Here is a 19,915-nt window from a genome sequence, read left to right as displayed (position 1 = left end):
GTAGTTACCTTCCTCAGTAACTCACTAAACATTCTGAAATGTTGAGTGAATTATCCGAAAAATATTTAAAACAGATCGTTCATAAACATTTCCATTGTGTTAACTGTCATATATATTGGATCTGTAATGTACACGCTACGATATACAGTCAGTCAACAAGTGTAGTACCCTTACTACACTATACAGTCAGTCAACACGTGTAGTACACTTACTACACTATACAGTCAGTCAACAAGTGTAGTACACTTACTACACTGTACAGTCAGTCAACAAGTGTAGTACACTTACTACACTGTACAGTCAGTCAACAAGTGTAGTACACTTCTTGCGCCGCGCTGTACAGTCGGTCAACAACAGAGAACATTTCTTTCTGTTTTTCAGTATCTGATTTTTTCTCCACTTTTCATGAAATGCGAGGCGACTGAACGTGTGTGTGTGTGTGTGTGTGTGTGTGTGTGTGTGTGTGTGTTCACGTCCAGCTGTTTTTTCCATTCCTAAAAACATGGTTCAAATCTCTGGCCAGAATACCATACCAGAATTATCCAAACCTTCCCAGATTTCCCAGTGTTGTCGTTTGTTGTGTTCAGATGTATGACACCAGCGGTAACATCCTCTCATGTTACTATTACCTTCACTGACCACAAGATCATGTGGCTCTTCCTTGTGTGGTGATGCAGTGTACAGTATGTGTACAGTACGTACGTGTACAGTACGTGTACAGGAACATTAGAGAAACGATCGTAACTATCATAAATCTAAGCTGATGTAGGGATGCAAGTGCCCAAAATATGCCAACATTAGACTGAATGACAGACAGGTGCTGGAACGTAATCCCTCGGCGACTTGTTAAAGACAGAGACAATTGGTTGTTACAGTAAGGAATGTTGGAGTAGTTTGTATTTCAGGCACTTGTTTGTCTGTATGACGTCAATCATAGTTGATGGGGGTGTTGCCAACTGTAAGCCCTGCCAAGACGTGACCATATATTTAGAACAATGGTCTGCACGCGCGTGCACATGCTTTAAAACTTGCTGTGGGTTGACGTACAACCATACATCATGTACAGGCGTCCCAGAGAAGTGTTCTCACATACCATCATTAATACTGTTAACTTACCATTACTGGGGTGTGGTGTTCCGCTCATGACATACAACCCGTTTTCTCTAACAAAACCTATGTAGAAATGATCTCTGTTGCTGCATCGTCCCTAACCGTGTTTACAATACTTCTTGGCACTTCCATCCATAAATCATTTTAGATTTATGGAATGTTTTTCTTTCTTCGTTCCTGCATTCTTTATAATCGTATTTTGTACATCAACATATACCTAGAGAAGAAAAATAAAACAACTACACTAAATGGCAGAGATCGCAGCCTTGCTTTTATTCGCCTGGTTAACCATCAGCTCGGCTTCTCCGGCTGACCACCCGCTCAGTTGATAAAGATTCAAGCCACGGAATACAAATTCATAGGAAAAATTTATGACTAAGCGTTAGTAAAGGCACATCTTGTCATAAATAAGCCGCTGTTCTGTGTTTGAACCGAAGTTCCAAAATGAAGCGTTGCTCAGATATTGCTGGAGAAAATAGAAGTTTAATTATTGGTACCTTTTTGGCATATGTTACTCTGGTCTCTTTATGAAGGTGTCCAGACGTTTTGAGGTTCACTAGGGAAAGTTTTCTCTTGTATTGGCCTTGTGGGCGACTGACAGTCGCGTCTCTAGAGGTCCACCTCGAGTGAGCATCACCCACAATCTTGGCCCAAAAGGACGTGTTGCTCTTGGCCTCAGACCAAACCTTTAAGAGTCAGGTCAAAGGCCAGGACATCATACCCAAAGGTCAAGCCGTCGCGCTCAAGGGTCGTCATTTGCAAGGGTCGTACCGTCGTGCTGAAGGGTAGTACCGTCGTGCTGAAGGGTCGCACCGTCGTGCTGAGGGGTCGTACCGTCGTGCTGAAGGGTCGTACCCTCGTGTTGAGGGGTCGTATCGTCGTGCTGAGGGATGTAATGTAACTCATTGACCTGGTGAATCGTCAAGGTCTGGTGGTCGACCGTGACACCAGCAGCGTCGGGCTGGCTGATCCTGGGTCTATCCTGAGATCGTTACCAGCACTGCCCTCTACCACTCCGGCTCAGGCAGGGGCTGACCTCCTGGTGGAGGGAAGGCGGGGCTGTAGCTGGTGCGTGGAGGGAAGAGGGGGCTGTGCACTACTGAGAGGGAGGGGTGCAGGGCAGACGTGATGCTCACACAGTGGAACGATGATACCGCTCCCCTGTCACCCTACCAGGGGGGAAAGAGAGAGAGAGAGAGAGAGAGAGAGAGAGAGAGAGAGAGAGAGAGAGAGAGAGAGAGAGAGAGAGAGAGAGCTAATATCTTCGACGAGAGTTTACCAAAAGGTCAGGACTTGCGGTTATCACTGAACGTACACACGTCCTACTTGATGAGTAAGTAATACTGCTTCTCTGCCGGGAGACACATCAAGCAACAATCTATTCTGGGTTCAGCTGGGGCTGACGTCATCCACTTGCCAGGTTTTCTTTACCTGTTTCTACAGTTTCTCTGTTCATGTTTCTCATTCTTCCTGGCCGTGCACTGAATATTGCAGTCTCTTTAACGTTCATGCTGGCCTCTCTATATATAATGCTTCCATAACATTTTGGTACATTCCAAAGTATTCTTGTTGAGTTAATAGCTCGGTTATTTTCCTTATCGATAATCATTTACCTTCCTAGCATTACTGTTTATCTCCACAATTTGTCTGTAAGCGTTTGTTATCGTGTATGTTTCTCTTGTGTCTCCGCTGGTAAGGAGGTTTTCCAGCGCCTCTCATGGTAGTTATGTTGCAGTCGCTCAGTCAGGACCAGGAAGTGTTTCTGTATCTTGTATGGTTGTTGACCATACGGCAAGGCGGGGCTCAGCGTTGCTTCGTATGTATATAATAATTCATCACACACACACACACACACACACACACGAGACTAATCTAAATAATCTGTTGATACAAAGATGATTCCTTTTGTCTCACACTGGATAGTTTGCTTCGCTACGTTTTCTGTTTAAATTAGGGTGTTTAATTTATGAAATACCTTCGCTACATCGTCAGCCTGTGTGCATTGTGTTTCCTTGTGTTAACGTTGTGGTAATGACCGGGTTGTGGTGCTCCGTCCTGGTACAAGTCACGTTGGTCGTCGTCTACACAATCACCATCCCAGGACCTCCCTTGTCTTCGTTCACACGATCACCATCGGGTGGTGCTGTCCACTCCTGGCCTCCACCACGGGTGAGGCTGTCCTCTCCTGGCCTCCACCACGGGTGAGGCTGTCCTCTCCTAGCGTCCACCACGGGTGAGGCTGTCCTCTCCTGGCCTCCACCACGGGTGAGGCTGTCCTCTCCTGGCCTCCACCACGGGTGAGGCTGTCCTCTTCTAGCGTCCACCATGGGTGAGGCTGTCCTCTCCTAGCGTCCACCATGGGTGAGGCTGTCCTCTCCTGGCCTCCACCACGGGTGAGGCTGTCCTCTCCTAGCGTCCACCACGGGTGAGGCTGTCCTCTCCTAGCGTCCACCATGGGTGAGGCTGTCCTCTCCTGGCCTCCACCACGGGTGAGGCTGTCCTCTCCTGGCCTCCACCACGGGTGGGGCTGTCCTCTCCTAGCGTCCACCATGGGTGAGGCTGTCCTCTCCTGGCGTCCACCATGGGTGAGGCTGTCCACTCCTGGCGTCCACCATGGGTGAGGCTGTCCACTCCTGGCGTCCACCATGGGTGAGGCTGTCCTCTCCTAGCGTCCACCATGGGTGAGGCTGTCCTCTCCTGGCCTCCACCACGGGTGAGGCTGTCCTCTCCTGGCCTCCACCACGGGTGAGGCTGTCCACTCCTGGCCTCCACCACTGTCCTCTCCTCGTGTGATTCACATCTTCGTCTCATCTTCTCGACTTGGTTGTTTTGTGTTTGTATTTACCAGCCTGTGGATGTTTGTTGGTTTGTGTGTTTGTGTGTGTGTGTGTGTTTGTGTTTGTGTGTGTGTGTGTGTTTGTGTTTGTGTGTGTGTGTGTGTTTGTGTGTGTGCGTGTGTGTGTCCCCTCCTCCTACAGCCCCCCCGCCACCATGTCCCTCCTCCCAAAAGTGTCTCTGTCTTCCTCTATAGGGCCTCCCTGTCTCCCTCCGTGGTGGTCCCTTCTTTCCCTCCACAGCCTCCCTCCCTCCCTCCTTGCCATCAGGGCAGGGAGGTGTGAGGGAAGGTGTGCGGGTCCCCAGCTGATTATTACCGTGGTGATGGATGGTCACGGCAGCCGCCCCTCCACCCGACTCCCTCCATTACTACCCTCATCCCCGGCAACCGCTCGAGACGCCTCACCAGAGGTTCTCCCGTGTGTCCAGCCCTCACTGCAGATCCTCCCGTGTGTCCAGCCCTCACTGCGGATCCTCCCGTGTGTCCAGCCCTCACTGCGGATCCTCCCGTGTATCCAGCCCTCACTGCGGATCCTCCCGTGTATCCAGCCCTCACTGCGGATCCTCCCGTGTGTCCAGCCCTCACGCGGATCCTCCCGTGTGTCCAGCCCTCACTGCGGATCCTCCGTGTGTCCAGCCCCACTGGGACCCCCGTGTGTCCAGCCCTCACTGCGGATCCCCCGTGTCCAGCCCTCACTGCGGATCCTCCCGTGTTCCAGCCCTCACTGCGGATCCTCCCGTGTGTCCAGCCCTCACTGCGGATCCTCCCGTGTGTCCAGCCCTCACTGCGGATCCTCCCGTGTGTCCAGCCCTCACTGCGGATCCTCCCGTGTGTCCAGCCCTCACTGCGGATCCTCCCGTGTGTCCAGCCCTCACTGCGGATCCTCTCCGACGATTGTCTCAACACTTGTCTCGTACAGGGAGGGAGGAGACACTTCCCGGGACGGGGGGAGACATTTCCTGGGACGGGCGGGGAATGCGATGATATGATGATGAGGGGGACCCTACACTCACTCGACTGATGAGTAAATTCGTAGGTGAGTCATGAGTGAGGGGGAGATCAGCATCTTTTTTTTTTATATAGGGCCGGGTTGAAACTGACACACCACACGACATGGTACAGTGGGCACTAACACCCGCCCTAACAACTCAGAGTCACGGGTTCGAGATCGCGTGACGCGGGGGAGTTGCCACGGCCAGTCATCGTCGTGTGTGTGGCAAATGTCCCCAGAACCACTTGACGCGTCCACAGGCACGACCCCTTCCTCAGACGCACACCACCACAGGCACGACCCCTCTCAGTTGCACGCGACCACCACCCTACTCATCTACACACGACCACAAGAACAACCTGTTGCTCAGCTGCACACGACCACAGGGACACTCTGCTCAGCTGCACACGACCACAGGGACACTCTGCTCAGCTGCACACGACCACAGGGACACTGCTCAGCTGCACACGACCACACGCAGATTTGCTTCATCAACAATCTTTTGACTCTACATCACCTCTTGTAACACCCTCCGGCGGGAGGGCACTGCAGGACACTGCTCCCTCCATCATCCACTCCCTGCTGACTGATATCTATCATAGTGTCCTACCTGCATGCACGTTACCTACCCATACCTTCATGTGCTGGTCATGCAAGACCATACCTACCCATACCTTCATGTGCTGGTCATGCACGACTATCATGCACGACTATCATGACTATATTGATGACCTCGCTGAACATGCTCGTCTACTCCCGTAAGGAAAATCCAGAACTTGTACAAGTTATGTAGTGACACAGTGACTGCCACAATACGCCTTGGCCACAGGTGTCCATCTGGCAAGAAACATGATCCTGTACATTGCAAAAGTCCAGTTTGCTCTGTGCCTGGTGGACGAACACTGGAACATTACGTAGTCGAATGTCCTAAAATCATTGCTTTCAAGCCTCGTGGCCATTATTTGATACACATGTTCTAGGCTCCACTAACATAACTAAAGTCCATATCTGTCAACAGAACTTTATAACCACTTTATCAAAAGTGATAAACTTTTGAATTGTACCTGAAAGTGGCTATGCCCTGAGCTGTACCAGTATGATGTATCTGGTTGTATGCATGTATTCCTTCCCTCGTCTCACACTGTACAACACCATCAGTGACGTGATGGGAACCCTCGCGGCCCCAGGCCACACCAGGGCCCTCGTGTCACCCATCTAAGATGATGTACACACCCAGTGTACGCTCTGTTGTTCTGGCCTCCACCTCCCGTGTGCCAGCCACCAACACTGTGTCTGTATACATACGGGGCTTCCCCAGATCAAGGAACTTTGTGCATTGCACAGTCAGTATCACACTGTATCCTACGGATAATGTACCACATATCACACTGTATCCCACAGATTATGTAGCACGTATCACACTGTATCCCACAGATGTCCCATGTATCACCCTGTATCTCACGGATTATGTACCACGTATCACACTGTATCCCACAGATTTATCCCATGTATTCCTCTGTATCCCACAGATTTATCCCATGTATTCCTCTGTATCCCACAGATTATGTACCACGTATCACACTGCATCCCACAGATTATGTCCTATGTATCCCTCTATATCCTACAGATTATGTAACACGTATCTGATGTATGGTAAAGCTTTTTCTGAACCTCCACCAGTTCAACTTCACCCCGCGCAGTGTTGTGTACCCAATCTGTCATGTGTTTTCACTGTCTAATATAATGTTTGTACCAGCACCCGAACGAACCCTGATACCCTGTGTATGTGCGCTCCCTCACTCTGCAGGATACCAAGAACATTGATGTTCTTCCCGTCTGATGGGAGGGAGACCTTCTGGGCCCACCTGTCACCCTCTATGTCGATGTATTATACCCACTGGACGCTCTATACTGACCTCCATATACCTTGCTCCCTTCACCCATGCTGTCACGTAAATGCTTTGTCTTGTGTACATTTGGACAAACGAAGATTTTAGAATTAGAATCTTCGAGGATGGTCATGTGTGACTCAGCCATACAGACAGCTCTTGCCTCACCCCCGACAGCCAGTCAGACAGTCGTCATCTCCGGCCCTCAGCCAGTGCCCATCGCTGACACATCTACGACTCTATCTACCACACGTGATGACGTCAGGTGGGCGGGACACATGCGGGCCAGACCTTGTGACGTGAGGGACCTGGTGCTGGTGTGTCCCTGGACAACATAAGCGTCACGAGACCTTGTGACGTGAGGGACCTGGTGCTGGTGTGTCCCTGGACAACATAAGCGTCAGGAGACCTTGTGACGTGAGGGACCTGGTGCTGCTGTGTCCCTGGACAACACGAGCGTCAGGAGGCCTTGTGACGTGAGGGACCTGGTGCTGCTGTGTCCCTGGACAACACGAGCGTCAGGAGACCTTGTGACGTGAGGGACCTGGTGCTGCTGTGTCCCTAGACAACACGAGTGTCAGGAGACATGTTTGTCCAGGTATTACCGGGGACAAGAGGCTGGGAGCCCCACCTGACCCTCACAGTGACAGCCACACTCGCCACCCTCAGCTCCTGGCAGCTTCTCCATTTAATCTGTGTACAGTCTTGATACTTTACTCATGTTTTATGTAATGCCAAAATATAAAATGTAACTGTAGCGGAAGTTTTAATGTCTTGAGTCATGTAGTTCCGTGTCGATAGTGACTTGAGGTACATGGATACAGTGTTTCAGAGGGGTAACTAAGAGGGGACCTCATTCGGGCCCTCACTGCTGACAGTGCTCCGAGATGGGCCCTCAGTACCGTATTTTGATTCTAAGAAAAATACCGAAAATTAAAGGTAATAGTTCAGGGTTTCTTTCAGCCCAAAAAAACTTTTGTTTCAAAATTGAAACATAATATATTGAAACATTTTTATACTTGAAGTAATCGTGAAAAATATATCATCATGCTCTCAGTTACTGATAGATACCGTCAATACGATGCAAAAGACCAGATGATACTTTGAAACTGTCTTCATTTCACAGCTTAATTAAAGGTCATAAAGACGACCAAACGAAATTTTAGTAACAGATTTGTATTTAGCATGTAAAATTATACTTATAACGAGGTTTTGAAGGAAATCTATTTTCTGAAAAAAAAAATACCAAAAATTTCAAGATATTTTACAGCTCAAAAAACTTTGTTTCAAAACTGAAACATAATACATTGCAAAGCTTCTATACTTGAAATAATCAGGGAAAATATATCATAATGCTCTCAGATACCCAGTAAATAACGTGCAAATGATCAGATGATACTTTGAAATTGACTTCATTTCACAGTGTAATTAAAGATCCTAATTACCACCAAACGATATTTGAATCCTAGATTTGGAGTCACCATGATCAAATGATACTTTAAAATTGCCTTCATTTCAAAACTAAATTAATGATAATAAAGACGAACAAACGAAATTTTAATCCCATCTTTGTATTCAGCATGAAAAATAATACTTATATTCAAATTTTGAAGGAAATTTATTTTTCTGAAAAAAATACGAAAAATTATAAATAATAGTTCAATGTATTTTTCAACCCAAAAAATTCTGCTTCAAAATTCAACGGAATATTTTGAAAAGCTTCTATACTTGAAATAATCAAGAAAAATATATCATAATGCTCTCAGATACCGATAAACACCCAGCAAATACGATGGAAATAATCAAATGATACTTTTAAACTGACTTCATTTCACAACTTAATTAAATATCATAAAAACGACCAAAAGAAATTTTAATCCCAGATTTGTGTTCAGCATGAAAATAATACTTGTATTGAAGTTTTGAAAGAAATCATTTTTTTTTTTATAGTAAAATACGAAACATTACAGGTAATAGTTCAGGGTATTTTTCAGCTCAAAAAACTTTTTGATTCAAAATTGAACATGATATATTCAAACACTTCTACACATGAAGTAATCATGAAATATATATCATCATGCTCTCACTAGATTCCCAGGAAATACGATGCAAATGATCAGATGATACATTAAAATTGCCTTCATTTCACAGCTTAATCAAAGATGATAAAGACGACCAAACGAAATGTTAGTCACACATTTCGTGTTGCTACACAGTCAGAGCTGCCGTGTGTGTGTGTGTGTGATGAAGCAGCAGGTCCGGGGACCAGCCACGGTGGCACCGAACACTCCACCCACGTAGCTGAGGTTGGCCGGGCAAACTGCCTCGACCGTCAGTCATTAACGGCATAAGGAGAGACAATCCCGTCTTACTAATGACCCATAAACATCCCACCACACGACACACACATAATTTAACACCTCGCAGCACAAGAGACGTAACACACACAAATCTTTTCCACCTCCGGAAGCTGATTATAATGAGTAATTATCATGAATAATCATGGCTCTGACAACGGCAGACTGGTCTCCACGGCATTAGTGTGGTGTGTGGCTCCTCTGCCACACTACCAACACAACCACATGTTTCCCTCACCTTCATCTTCCATTTATATGTTATTATTTATCATAACCAACGTCGGCTTAAACCAATAAGCACGACGATACGACACTTGAGCACGACGGTACGACGCTTGAACACGACGGTGCGACCCTTGCAACTATTCTTGGTGATACTTGAGCTACACTACTGCAAACTAGGTTAGACTTGGTTAGGTTATATTTACTAGAATTGGTTACGGTAAGGCGTGTTAGGTGGTTAGGGTAAGTAAGGCTAAAATTGGTTAGGGTTTTTAGCTGGATAAATTAGGTTAGGGATTTAGGGTAGGATGTTTGGTTAGGGTATTTAAGTAGGTAAAGTTAGGTTGGGTAGAAGTAGGATAGTTAGGTTTGGGTTTTAAGTAGGTAAATTTGGAGGGTTGTTAAGCTAGGTTAGGTTAGGGTATGTTAAGCAAGGATAAGTTAGGTTAGGGTTGTTGCAGGATAAGTTAGGTTGGGATGTTTGGGTAGATAGGGTTTGGTTTGGGATGGTTGTAGATAGGGTTGGTTAGGGTTGTGCTAGGATAAGGGTTTGGTTAGGGTTGTTGCTAGGATGTTAGGGTTTGGGATGTTGCTAGATATTGGGGGTTTGGGATGTTGCTAGGGATAGGGTTTGGTTAGGGATGTTGCTGGATAGGGTTTGGTTAGGGATGTTGCTAGGATAGGGTTGGTTAGGGTGTTGCTAGGATAGTTGGGTTTGGGATGTTGCTAGGATAGGGGTTTGGTTAGGGATGTTGCTAGGAAGGGTTGGGTTTGGGATGTTGCTAGGATGGGTTTGGTTAGGGTTTTTTGCTAGGATAGTTAGGTTGGGGGTGTGCTAGGAAATTTTGGTTAGGGGTTACAACATCTTGAGTTCATGTTTGGTATTACCCACGTCCTCAGTCATCATGTTCCGTCCATCCACCACTCTGCTGCTCTTCAAATATTTCTCTTCATATATTTTCCATCAAGTTACTTTGATAATTTCGTGTTATGTTCTGTACTTGTTGAATCCCTACAGCTCTACGAGAGCTGTTCAATGTCCGCATAATCGACCTATTTTAAATACTTAAAAGTTGTGATCAAGTCACTCCTCACTCTACTCTCTTCCAAGTTGAGCACACATGAAGCCTCTGGTGTTTCCCTGTAACTCAGCATTTTTAATTCAAGTATCACTTTTGTTGCCCTCCTCTGGACCTTCTCAATTATCTTTATGTGCTTCATTAGGAGCGGTGACCAAACATGAGAAGCATATTCTATGTCTGGCCTTCTGTAGGATATAAACAGCTTGCTAATTATTTCCTTATCCATGTCATTAAAAGCTGTTCTAGTAATTGCCGGAAAACAGTTCGTCTCCCATAACGACTCTTCTGATGTAGGGTTCTGGTGCCAGGTTACGGATGACCTCCACTCCCAGGCCCTCCTCACACACACACACACACACACACACACACACACACACAGGACGTATGTTAGAGGAAACTTCTTGTGATAGCTGTAAGTGAGCAGCGGAGTGGCCGGGGTTGTGTGGCTGGACCATTCTTGATGTATGTAGATGAATGGCTGGAGGTAGGGACTCCTGCCTGTCCGTGTTTGCAGATGATGCATAGGTCATGAGGGAGGTGGAAAGCGGGAAGGGTGGCCTCAACTTACAGTGGAACCTAAACTGAGTCCAAAGTTGATCTCATACATGATTGATGAAATTCAACCTGAGTGAATGTAATGAGGAGGAGGGGACACGGGGAGACAAGGCATCGCTGTGGTTTTTATTCAGTTGGAAATAAACTTCAGGACTGTGTGTGTGTGTGTGTGTGTGTGTGTGTGTGTGTGTGTGTGTGTGTGTGTGTGTGCACCATGAAGGTAACCATGTCAACATGAGAGTAACCCTTACAGAATGCCACTTGCGTCACGAAAATTGTTTTGTATAACAAGTTGGTCAGACGAGAGCAAGAGGAGGCGAGGCAGGGCGGCGGGGGATGAGGGAGCTCGATACAAGGCAAGGTTGACGTGTGTACAGGTGTACTGTGCAACTTGCTCAGACGCAGACTGAGGTTGTGTATATATATTTATGTTGTATCGTCAAGTTTGTTATGGATGACTGGAGCCTCCCTGAGATCTGTGAGGCTTCCAGGGAAGCAGGGGTGTTCCAGGTCTGTAGTGTTGTCCAGATGTGGCATCTGTCTGTAGTTTGTATCGTCCTTGTCTTCCAGCGTCTGCCATACCCCCGGGGCTGCTTTTATGGCGGGTTTAGCTAGTGATCCCTCGTGCTGTTCTACGGTGTTTCCAGCGCAGGGGTGTACTTTACTTGTGTCGCCACGCACAGCCTTATTCTGTAGCCTCTGTAACTTCAGGAAGCGTCACTTAGAGGCGAGGAGGGATGGTGTGGGTGAGTGCGTGAGGACGGACGGGATCATGGCTTTGACTTGGCGTTGCCTCTGTGGTGGGAGGTGCGTGAATCTGCACAAGACTGGTCACGACCGCCTCTCCTCACGTGATGTGGTCTGCTGCCCTACACCTTGATGTGTGTGTGAGTGGCCCAGGATGACGCAGCTCTGGTCTTATTACCGTGGATGAACCAGATTTCCGTCCACCTCCCCCCCACCTAACACTCTCCCTTCCCCCTCCTCAAACACCCAATCTTACCCCCTCTCCAAACACTCCCTTCCCCCAACTCTTTCCCCCCTCCCCCCCTAGCATCCTCCCCTCCACCACCCCTAACACCCACCCACCCGTCCCCTATCCCTTGTCACCCCCCTGACAACCTCCCTTCCCCTGCCCATTCCCCCGTCCACTTCCCTTTATCTTCACAAATCATCAGTGGAACAATCACTCTCATGGGGGCCTTTCCCAGGGGCACCTCTGTTGTTCCTACGTTTCAATTTACTGCACAGTTGTTCCTGCCATGCAAACAAAAATGAAAAATAGAAAAAAATAGGCTGACTGTTGCTCTATGATACACTGAGGACAGTATGGTATCAGAACACTACATAGCTCTGTAGGGGTCAGGTCAATACCCAGCTCTGGATGGAGTCAGAAAACAGATGGCAGTGTGTGGCACAGTCATGCGGGCCGTGTGTCCAGCAGCTGTGAACAGTTTTCATGTCTTGGGACTTGTTGTTGACAGTATAATGACAGATACTAGTGACAGGTGTGTCTTGTGTGACGTCAGTGACCCCCTGCAGGTGACAGGCCCCACAGCAAACACCTGCGTTCACATCTCATGATACACCTGGTGAGTCATCTGCTGGCAATTCCAGTCAATTCTTTCAATCTGATAACAAATGTCAAACATACAGGTCAATACAGAACTCTGTATGGGGTATATATATATATATATATATATATATATATATATATATATATATATATATATACTGCCGTCTGTCAATAACCCGTCAGTCCAGTACAGAGGGACAGAAAGGAAGATCCGTCGCTCGCACCATCTCTCAGTACCTTCCATATCTGTCGCAAGGCAACCCCAACTCTCACAAGGCAACCCCAACTCTTACAGGGCAGCCCTGACTCTCACAGGGCAGCCTTGACTCTCACAAGGGACCCCCAACTCTCACAGGGCAGCCCTGACAGACAACCCACCAACAACAGCTCTAACTAAATTGCTTCGATCAACTGTCACAAAAAGTATTTCCCCTGCAGAAAAACACGTATCGTCTGTCATTCACCCGTCTACCACTTCCGTCCATCCACCAGACAGACCAGCCGCCTGTCTATTGTTTAGTTACATCCACCAGACAGACCAGTAACATGTCTACCGCTGACCAGTGTAGGTCCTCAGTGTACCCGTGTTAAGTGTGGTAGAGCGAGACTAAGGTGTGTTGGTAGAGCGAGACTACGGTGTGGTGGTAGAACGAGACGAAAGTGTGGTGGTAAAGCAAGACTAAGGTGTGGTGGTAGACGAGATACGTGTGGTGGTAGGACGAGACTAAGGTGTGGTGGTAGGACGAGACTAAGGTGTGGTGGTGTGTGTTGCAGACGGTGTGGCCGAGGAGGAGCAGCAGGGAGGCGCGGCGCCGGAGATCGTGGAGGAGCCGACGGAGGAGATCGTCCGTCGCAACGACCCCCTCACACTCTACTGCAAGGCCACCGGTGTCCCCCCACCTAAGATACTGTGAGTACCTCACGCACTCTACTGTACCTCCACACACTCTACTGTGCCCCTACACACACTACTGTACCCCCACACACTCTACTGTACCCCCACACACTCTACTGTACCCCCACACACTCTACTGTACCCCCACACACTCTACTGTACCCCCACACACTCTTGTATCTCCCACAATCTGCTGGGTTTCCCCACCCACATCTCCCTGCCCTTTCCTCTTTCCCCACGCACTCTACCCCACAACCTCTGTTGTACCTCAACACACTCTGCTGTACCTCTACGAACTTAACACACACAATCTAATAATGGAAGACAAATCCCTATGTTTTTTGCCAATATGCATGCACGATGATGTGAATATTTACTTCTGCTTCTGCATCAGATACGTGAGGACACTGGGCGAGCCAGGCGGCGCCCCCAGCCTGGCCACTGTGGTGTGCTGACCTGTGGTGTCAGCCGTGGCACTTGAAGACACTGCCCTTCCCCTGTGGTTAACAGCTGGAGACGTGGTGTGGTGTGGTGGGGAGGTCTGGTAGTGTGGTGTGACCGTGGTGGTGAGGTGTGGTACGGGGCAGTGCTGTGGATGGTGACCCGTGTGGTGGTGGATGGTGACCCGTGTGGTGGTGCATGATGACCCGTGTGGTGGTGGATGGTGACCCGTGTGGAGGTGGATGGTGGCCCGTGTGGTGGTGGATGGTGACCCGTGTGGTGGTGGATGGTGACCCGTGTGGTGGTGCATGATGACCCGTGTGGTGGTGGATGGTGACCCGTGTGGTGGTGGATGGTGACCCGTGTGGTGGTGGATGGTGACCCGTGTGGTGGTGGATGGTGACCCGTGTGGAGGTGGATGGTGGCCCGTGTGGTGGTGGATGGTGACCCGTGTGGTGGTGGATGGTGGCCCGTGTGGTGGTGGATGGTGACCCGTGTGGTGGTGCATGATGACCCGTGTGGTGGTGGATGGTGACCCGTGTGGTGGTGGATGGTGACCCGTGTGGTGGTGGATGGTGACCCGTGTGGTGGTGGATGGTGACCCGTGTGGAGGTGGATGGTGACCCGTGTGGAGGTGGATGGTGACCCGTGTGGTGGTGCATGGTGACCCGTGTGGAGGTGGATGGTGGCCCGTGTGGAGGTGGATGGTGAAGGTGGATCATCATAAGGTCCGGGTAGTTCCTGGTGTGTTGGTACTGGTAGTTATCATGTATTGTGATGGTGGTCATGACTGTGATGATAATGATGGTGATGATGATGATGATAATGATGATAATGATAATGATGATGGTGATGATGATGATGATGATGATGGTGATAATGATGGTGATGATGATAGTGATGGTCTCGGTAATGTCTCCATCAACTTCTCTCGCCGCACGAGGGTACGACCCTTGCGTAAGATGACCCTGGAGGGTCAGGTCAAAGGTCAGGTCATCACGTCATGATCAACACGTCATGAGGACGGGGTCACCCAGGTGGTATGGCCTAACCCCCATCTCTCCTCTCCTCTCCCCCACACAGATGGTTCAGGACGGACTCTGAGACGCCTCTGAGGGACCGCGACAGCCGGCTCCAGCTGCCAGATGGCTCACTCTTCTTCTACCGCGTGCGGGGGCGTGACCGCGGCACATACTACTGTGTCGCCCGCAGCCCAGCAGGTACCGCCACCTCCAGGAGAGCAACCGTACAGATGGCCTGTGAGTACTGCCTCTCTCTCTCTCTCTCTCTCTCTCTCTCTCTCTCTCTCTCTCTCTCTCTCTCTCTCTCTGTTTGTTCTATAAATAACATAATCCATACATCTTGTTAGTGTTCGTTACGCCACCAGCCTTGAGGGGCACAGCACGAACGCAAACAAACTACGTAGTCATAGACAACGTAGAAGGTGCCAGGATATGCTGTAGAGGGTGCGAGGATATGCTGTAGAAGTTGCGAGGATATGCTGTAGAGGGTTCGAGGATATGCTGTAGAGGGTGCGAGATATGCTATAGAGGGTGCGAGGATATGCTGTAGAGGGTGCGAGGATATGCTGTAGAGGGTGCGAGAAATGCTATAGAGGGTGCGAGGATATGCTATAGAGGGTGCGAGGATATGCTATAGAGGGTGCGAGATATGCTGTACTTCATGCCACACTGCTGATCACTATGTGGGTCTACGATTGAGTCATGGCGGCTGGCGCTCGTAGTTCATTTCTGAATAAAATATAATTTTAATGATGAATTAATCGTGACACTGGAAGGACCTACGGGTAATTATGTATCATTATTTTGTCGCGCCTAATAAATATCATATGTACTTAACTCCATCCACAACTTACAGGGGAAAAATAGTTATATATATATATATATATATATATATATATATATATATATATATATATATATATATATATATGATGTTAATGACTTATTCTGACGTAATGGAATTTTATTAGCAATGGAGACATTTTCTAAAGGTGTGGAGAATGCTGGTACATTGGCTAAATAATTATTTTTATTCTCAAGAAAAAAAAAACGAAAAATTGAAAGCGCCTTCAATTTCAACATGAAAGACGTGAAGGAATGCAATTTAAGTCCCGCATGTGTTACATCAAGCTAAGTGATGTGTGTGACACAGAACACATGTGTTACATCAGGCTAGGTGATGTGTGTGTGACAGGGAACACATGTGTTACATCAAGCAGGTGATGTATGTGTGGCACAGATCACATGTGTTACATCAGGTAGGTGATGTATGTGAAGCACAGAACACATATGTTACATCAAGCAGGTGATGTATGTGTAGCACAGAACACACGTGTTACATCAGGCAGGTGATTTATGTGTAGCACAGAACACATGTGTTACATCAAGCAGGTGATGTGTGACACACAACACATGTGTTACATGAAGCAGGTGATGTATGTGTGACACAGAACACACGTGTTACATCAAGCAGGTGATGTATGTATAGCACAGAACACATGTGTTACATCAAGCAGGTGATGTATGTGTGACACAGAACACACGTGTTACATCAAGCAGGTGATGTAAGCAGGGAATGAATGATGGAGGGAACAGTGTCCTGCAGGGCGAGGCTCCCACAGGAGAAGGTGGCAGGACGTGTACCCAGCAAGCCAGCCACATACCTCACAGAGATGCCTTCACCCCACCTGGCACGCATCTCTATACTCTATAACTCTTCTTCTATTCCTAAATCTTACTTCTCCGTCTAACCACCTCTAACTTCACCCTCTAACCACACTTGTAAGAAAAGTAAAGCATCCTGATGGTACCATCAGAGGCCGACCCACCCAGCATCAGCAGGCGGGCCAACACACGGCTGACCGCCTTCCACTCCGTCGTGTCAACAAACACAGTGGGTGAGGCACTGACTCACTCGGCTCATGATGACAGACATACTCGACGCCCGGCCGCTCCCCAGGCGGCACTCGACACGGCCCTCCCTCAAACAGCACCCCAGGCGGCACTGTGATGGCACCCCAGGCGGCACACTGATGGCACCCCAGGCGGCGCTCGACCTCCGACCCTTACATCAGACGGCACTTCGGGCGGCGTTCGACGCCCGGCACTGCCTGAAATTGGAACCCAGACGGCACTCGATCCCTGGCCCTCCCTCTGGGGGCACCCTGGGCGACACTCGACCCCTGGCCCTCCCTCTGGGGGCACCCTGGGCGACACTCGACCCCTGGCCCTCCCTCTGGGGGCACCCTGGGTGACACTCGACCCCTGGCCCTGCCTCTGGGGGCACCCTGGGCGACACTCGACCCCTGGCCCTCCCTCTGGGGGCACCCTGGGTGACACTCGACCTCTGGCCCTGCCCTACAGAGACGGCTGTCCACATGAGCCACCGTGAGGCGTAACACGACCGGCCCTGCTGAGTCTTGTTGACAGATCGATTTAAAGTGCCTGTGTTGCAGGAGGGAGGCGGAGCTGGGCTGGCCCTCCTGAGCGTGGCTGCTGACCGCTTGCTTGAGGACGCTGGCACGACCCTTGCTGAGCTTCACCTCTGACCTGGCTTTATGAAGGTTAACTCAACGGTCAGGCCATCTTACTCCAGGGGTCGTACCGTCGTGATCGAGGGTCGTTCATAAAGAGGTTAGTATTGTTGACTGGTGCCCCGTGTGATGATGGCCGTCCGTGGAGGGTCGTGGGTCAGTCACCGACCAAGTAACACTCCCCCCGCCTCCTGCGCGCGTGCGCGTGGCAGACGCATCCCCAGGTTGGCGTGAGCGAGACTTGAACCACACCAGAGAACGCAGAGTGATGCTCGGCTGATGTTTCGTTTCCCTGGTTCATCGTTGTAGATGTGTTCCAGTACAGTATATGGTCGGGTGATGTGTGTCACGACCATAGTGGTCGCCAGGGTGACTACCTCGCGTCCGTGGCCTTCCTCCCTCGCTGTCGCCACCCGCGCATGCTTCCTCAGGTCACCACAACTTGCTGTTTTCTATGACTTTGTTCACCAATACGAGTTCTCTTGGCGGGGTTCACACACAAGGCTCCAGTGTTGCCAACAACAAAATAGTGGAGTCTGTGGTCTCTCTCGGCATGTGTAGTCCTTGATGATCTCGCTATCTCTCCATCTCTCTGTCTCCCTCATCTCAGACCTTATCACACTCGAATCTCTCGAGCATCTGGGCGTGTCACCGCCTGCTAACCCGCTCTCCCTCCTACCACTTTCCCTCCTCCTGACGCCATGATGTGTCTCCTGCCCACACACACACACACACACACACACACACACACACACACACACACACACCCGGGAAAGCCGCAGATCATGAGTACCATCTGGACGTGAGCGACGTATTACTAAAGCAATCACATTCCAACCCTCTCACATGCCGTCCACTGTACCAACATATTTCCATCTTAAGTTATCATCTTCACTGCTCCTCAGAGGTCGGGGGGGGGGGGGGAGGTTATGGTGTCAGAAAACGTGATGTGCTCTGCCGTAATGTGTGGCACCTCATCCGGGCCTTAGTTGCGACATCAGCAACTGGCCAACAGTTTTGTACACATGTGGGACAACAGCTGACCCTGTCCCAGCCACACGACGAACGTACGAACACACCATCACCCATGACGTCACCATGACCAACACACCCCCATCCATTACCCATGACGTCACCATGACCAACACACCCCCATCTATTACGAATGACGTCATCATGATATACGTGTGTGTAACCTGTGTGGGAATGTTCGTGGCCTGGGGTCAGCCTCTCCTGCCACTGTTCTGCTGTATTATGTACACACAACCCTGACTACTGCCCACGAAAACGTTCTCCACTGTTTTTATGGTACCTGACATATATATATATATATATATATATATATATATATATATATATATATATATATATATAGATATATATATATAGAGAGAGAGAGAGAGAGAGAGAGAGAGAGAGAGAGAGAGAGAGAATACCATAACAGATGGCTGAAATTTACGTGGCAGTTTAGAAAGGAATTTGGTCATATTTGAGGACAGACCAACAATTCTAGGAATCCTCCTCTCCTGTATTACCACTTTTTAAAAGCAAAGACAGGAGGAGGTAAGGGAGGGAGGGGGATTTCACCTGAAAACTCACTCTCTGATACAGTCTCGCTGGGGAGCGCGGGTAAGACAGGCACATTACACACAGGGAAATGATGATGATGATAATAATGATAATGATAATAATAATGATATTTATTATAATCAAATCCCACCCGTTACTCAGGTATCAATACATGTGACAAAGAGAATGGTGTCCTGTGATGGCAGGAGCTGTGTGCCCGGGTCATCCTAGCCCAGATGTGGGACACACACACACACACACACACACACACACACACACACACACACACAGCACAACACAACGAAAATAAATAATTAAACACAACAACAACAACAATAACAACAAAACATAAATCTGTATAGCCCGACTCGGGTGACTGCTGTCAACAAATGGCCCCAGCCAGGGGGACTATGGTCATCATGTGACGTGGACTGGAATAATCATCCACTGCATCAGCTTCCCATGAAAAAACAAATATGTATGTATATGAATAGCATGAAACATTGCAGTGACGACACACACACACACACACACACACACACACACACACACATACTGACAAATAAATTCAGAACAATGCAGGTGGTAAACAGAGGGTTGTTAACGCTCGTCCCTCAAGTGGCGCTGGACACACAAGTTACTGCAGTCTGGTGAACCATGTCCAGCACAGCTACGACATACTGAGGTGAACGACGGTCGCTACGACACTTCGTGCACGACCATGATACCCAAGGGTCGTACCGTCCTGCTCAGAGGTCGTACCGTTGTGCTCAGAGGTCGTACCACTGCACAGGGAATGTGAACAACCGTGTGGTAGGGAGGGGGTACCATACCCC

At 48.9% G+C, this 19,915-nt stretch overlaps 1 protein-coding gene across 1 annotated transcript in view; it reads left to right on the top strand.

The window, feature by feature from the left end:
* Positions 1–19,915, top strand: part of LOC139751419 (uncharacterized) — a 210,690-nt gene that overhangs the window by 97,421 nt on the left and 93,354 nt on the right. The window contains 2 exon segments of the mRNA XM_071666809.1: positions 13,393–13,528; positions 15,038–15,213. Coding sequence (XP_071522910.1) covers positions 13,393–13,528; positions 15,038–15,213 — 312 coding nt within the window.

This window comes from Panulirus ornatus, chromosome 11 (assembly GCF_036320965.1).
Source record: "Panulirus ornatus isolate Po-2019 chromosome 11, ASM3632096v1, whole genome shotgun sequence".
NCBI lineage: Eukaryota > Metazoa > Arthropoda > Malacostraca > Decapoda > Palinuridae > Panulirus > Panulirus ornatus.
The sequence above is the reverse complement of the archived record's forward strand: the minus strand, read 5'-3'. Positions and strand labels throughout refer to the sequence as shown.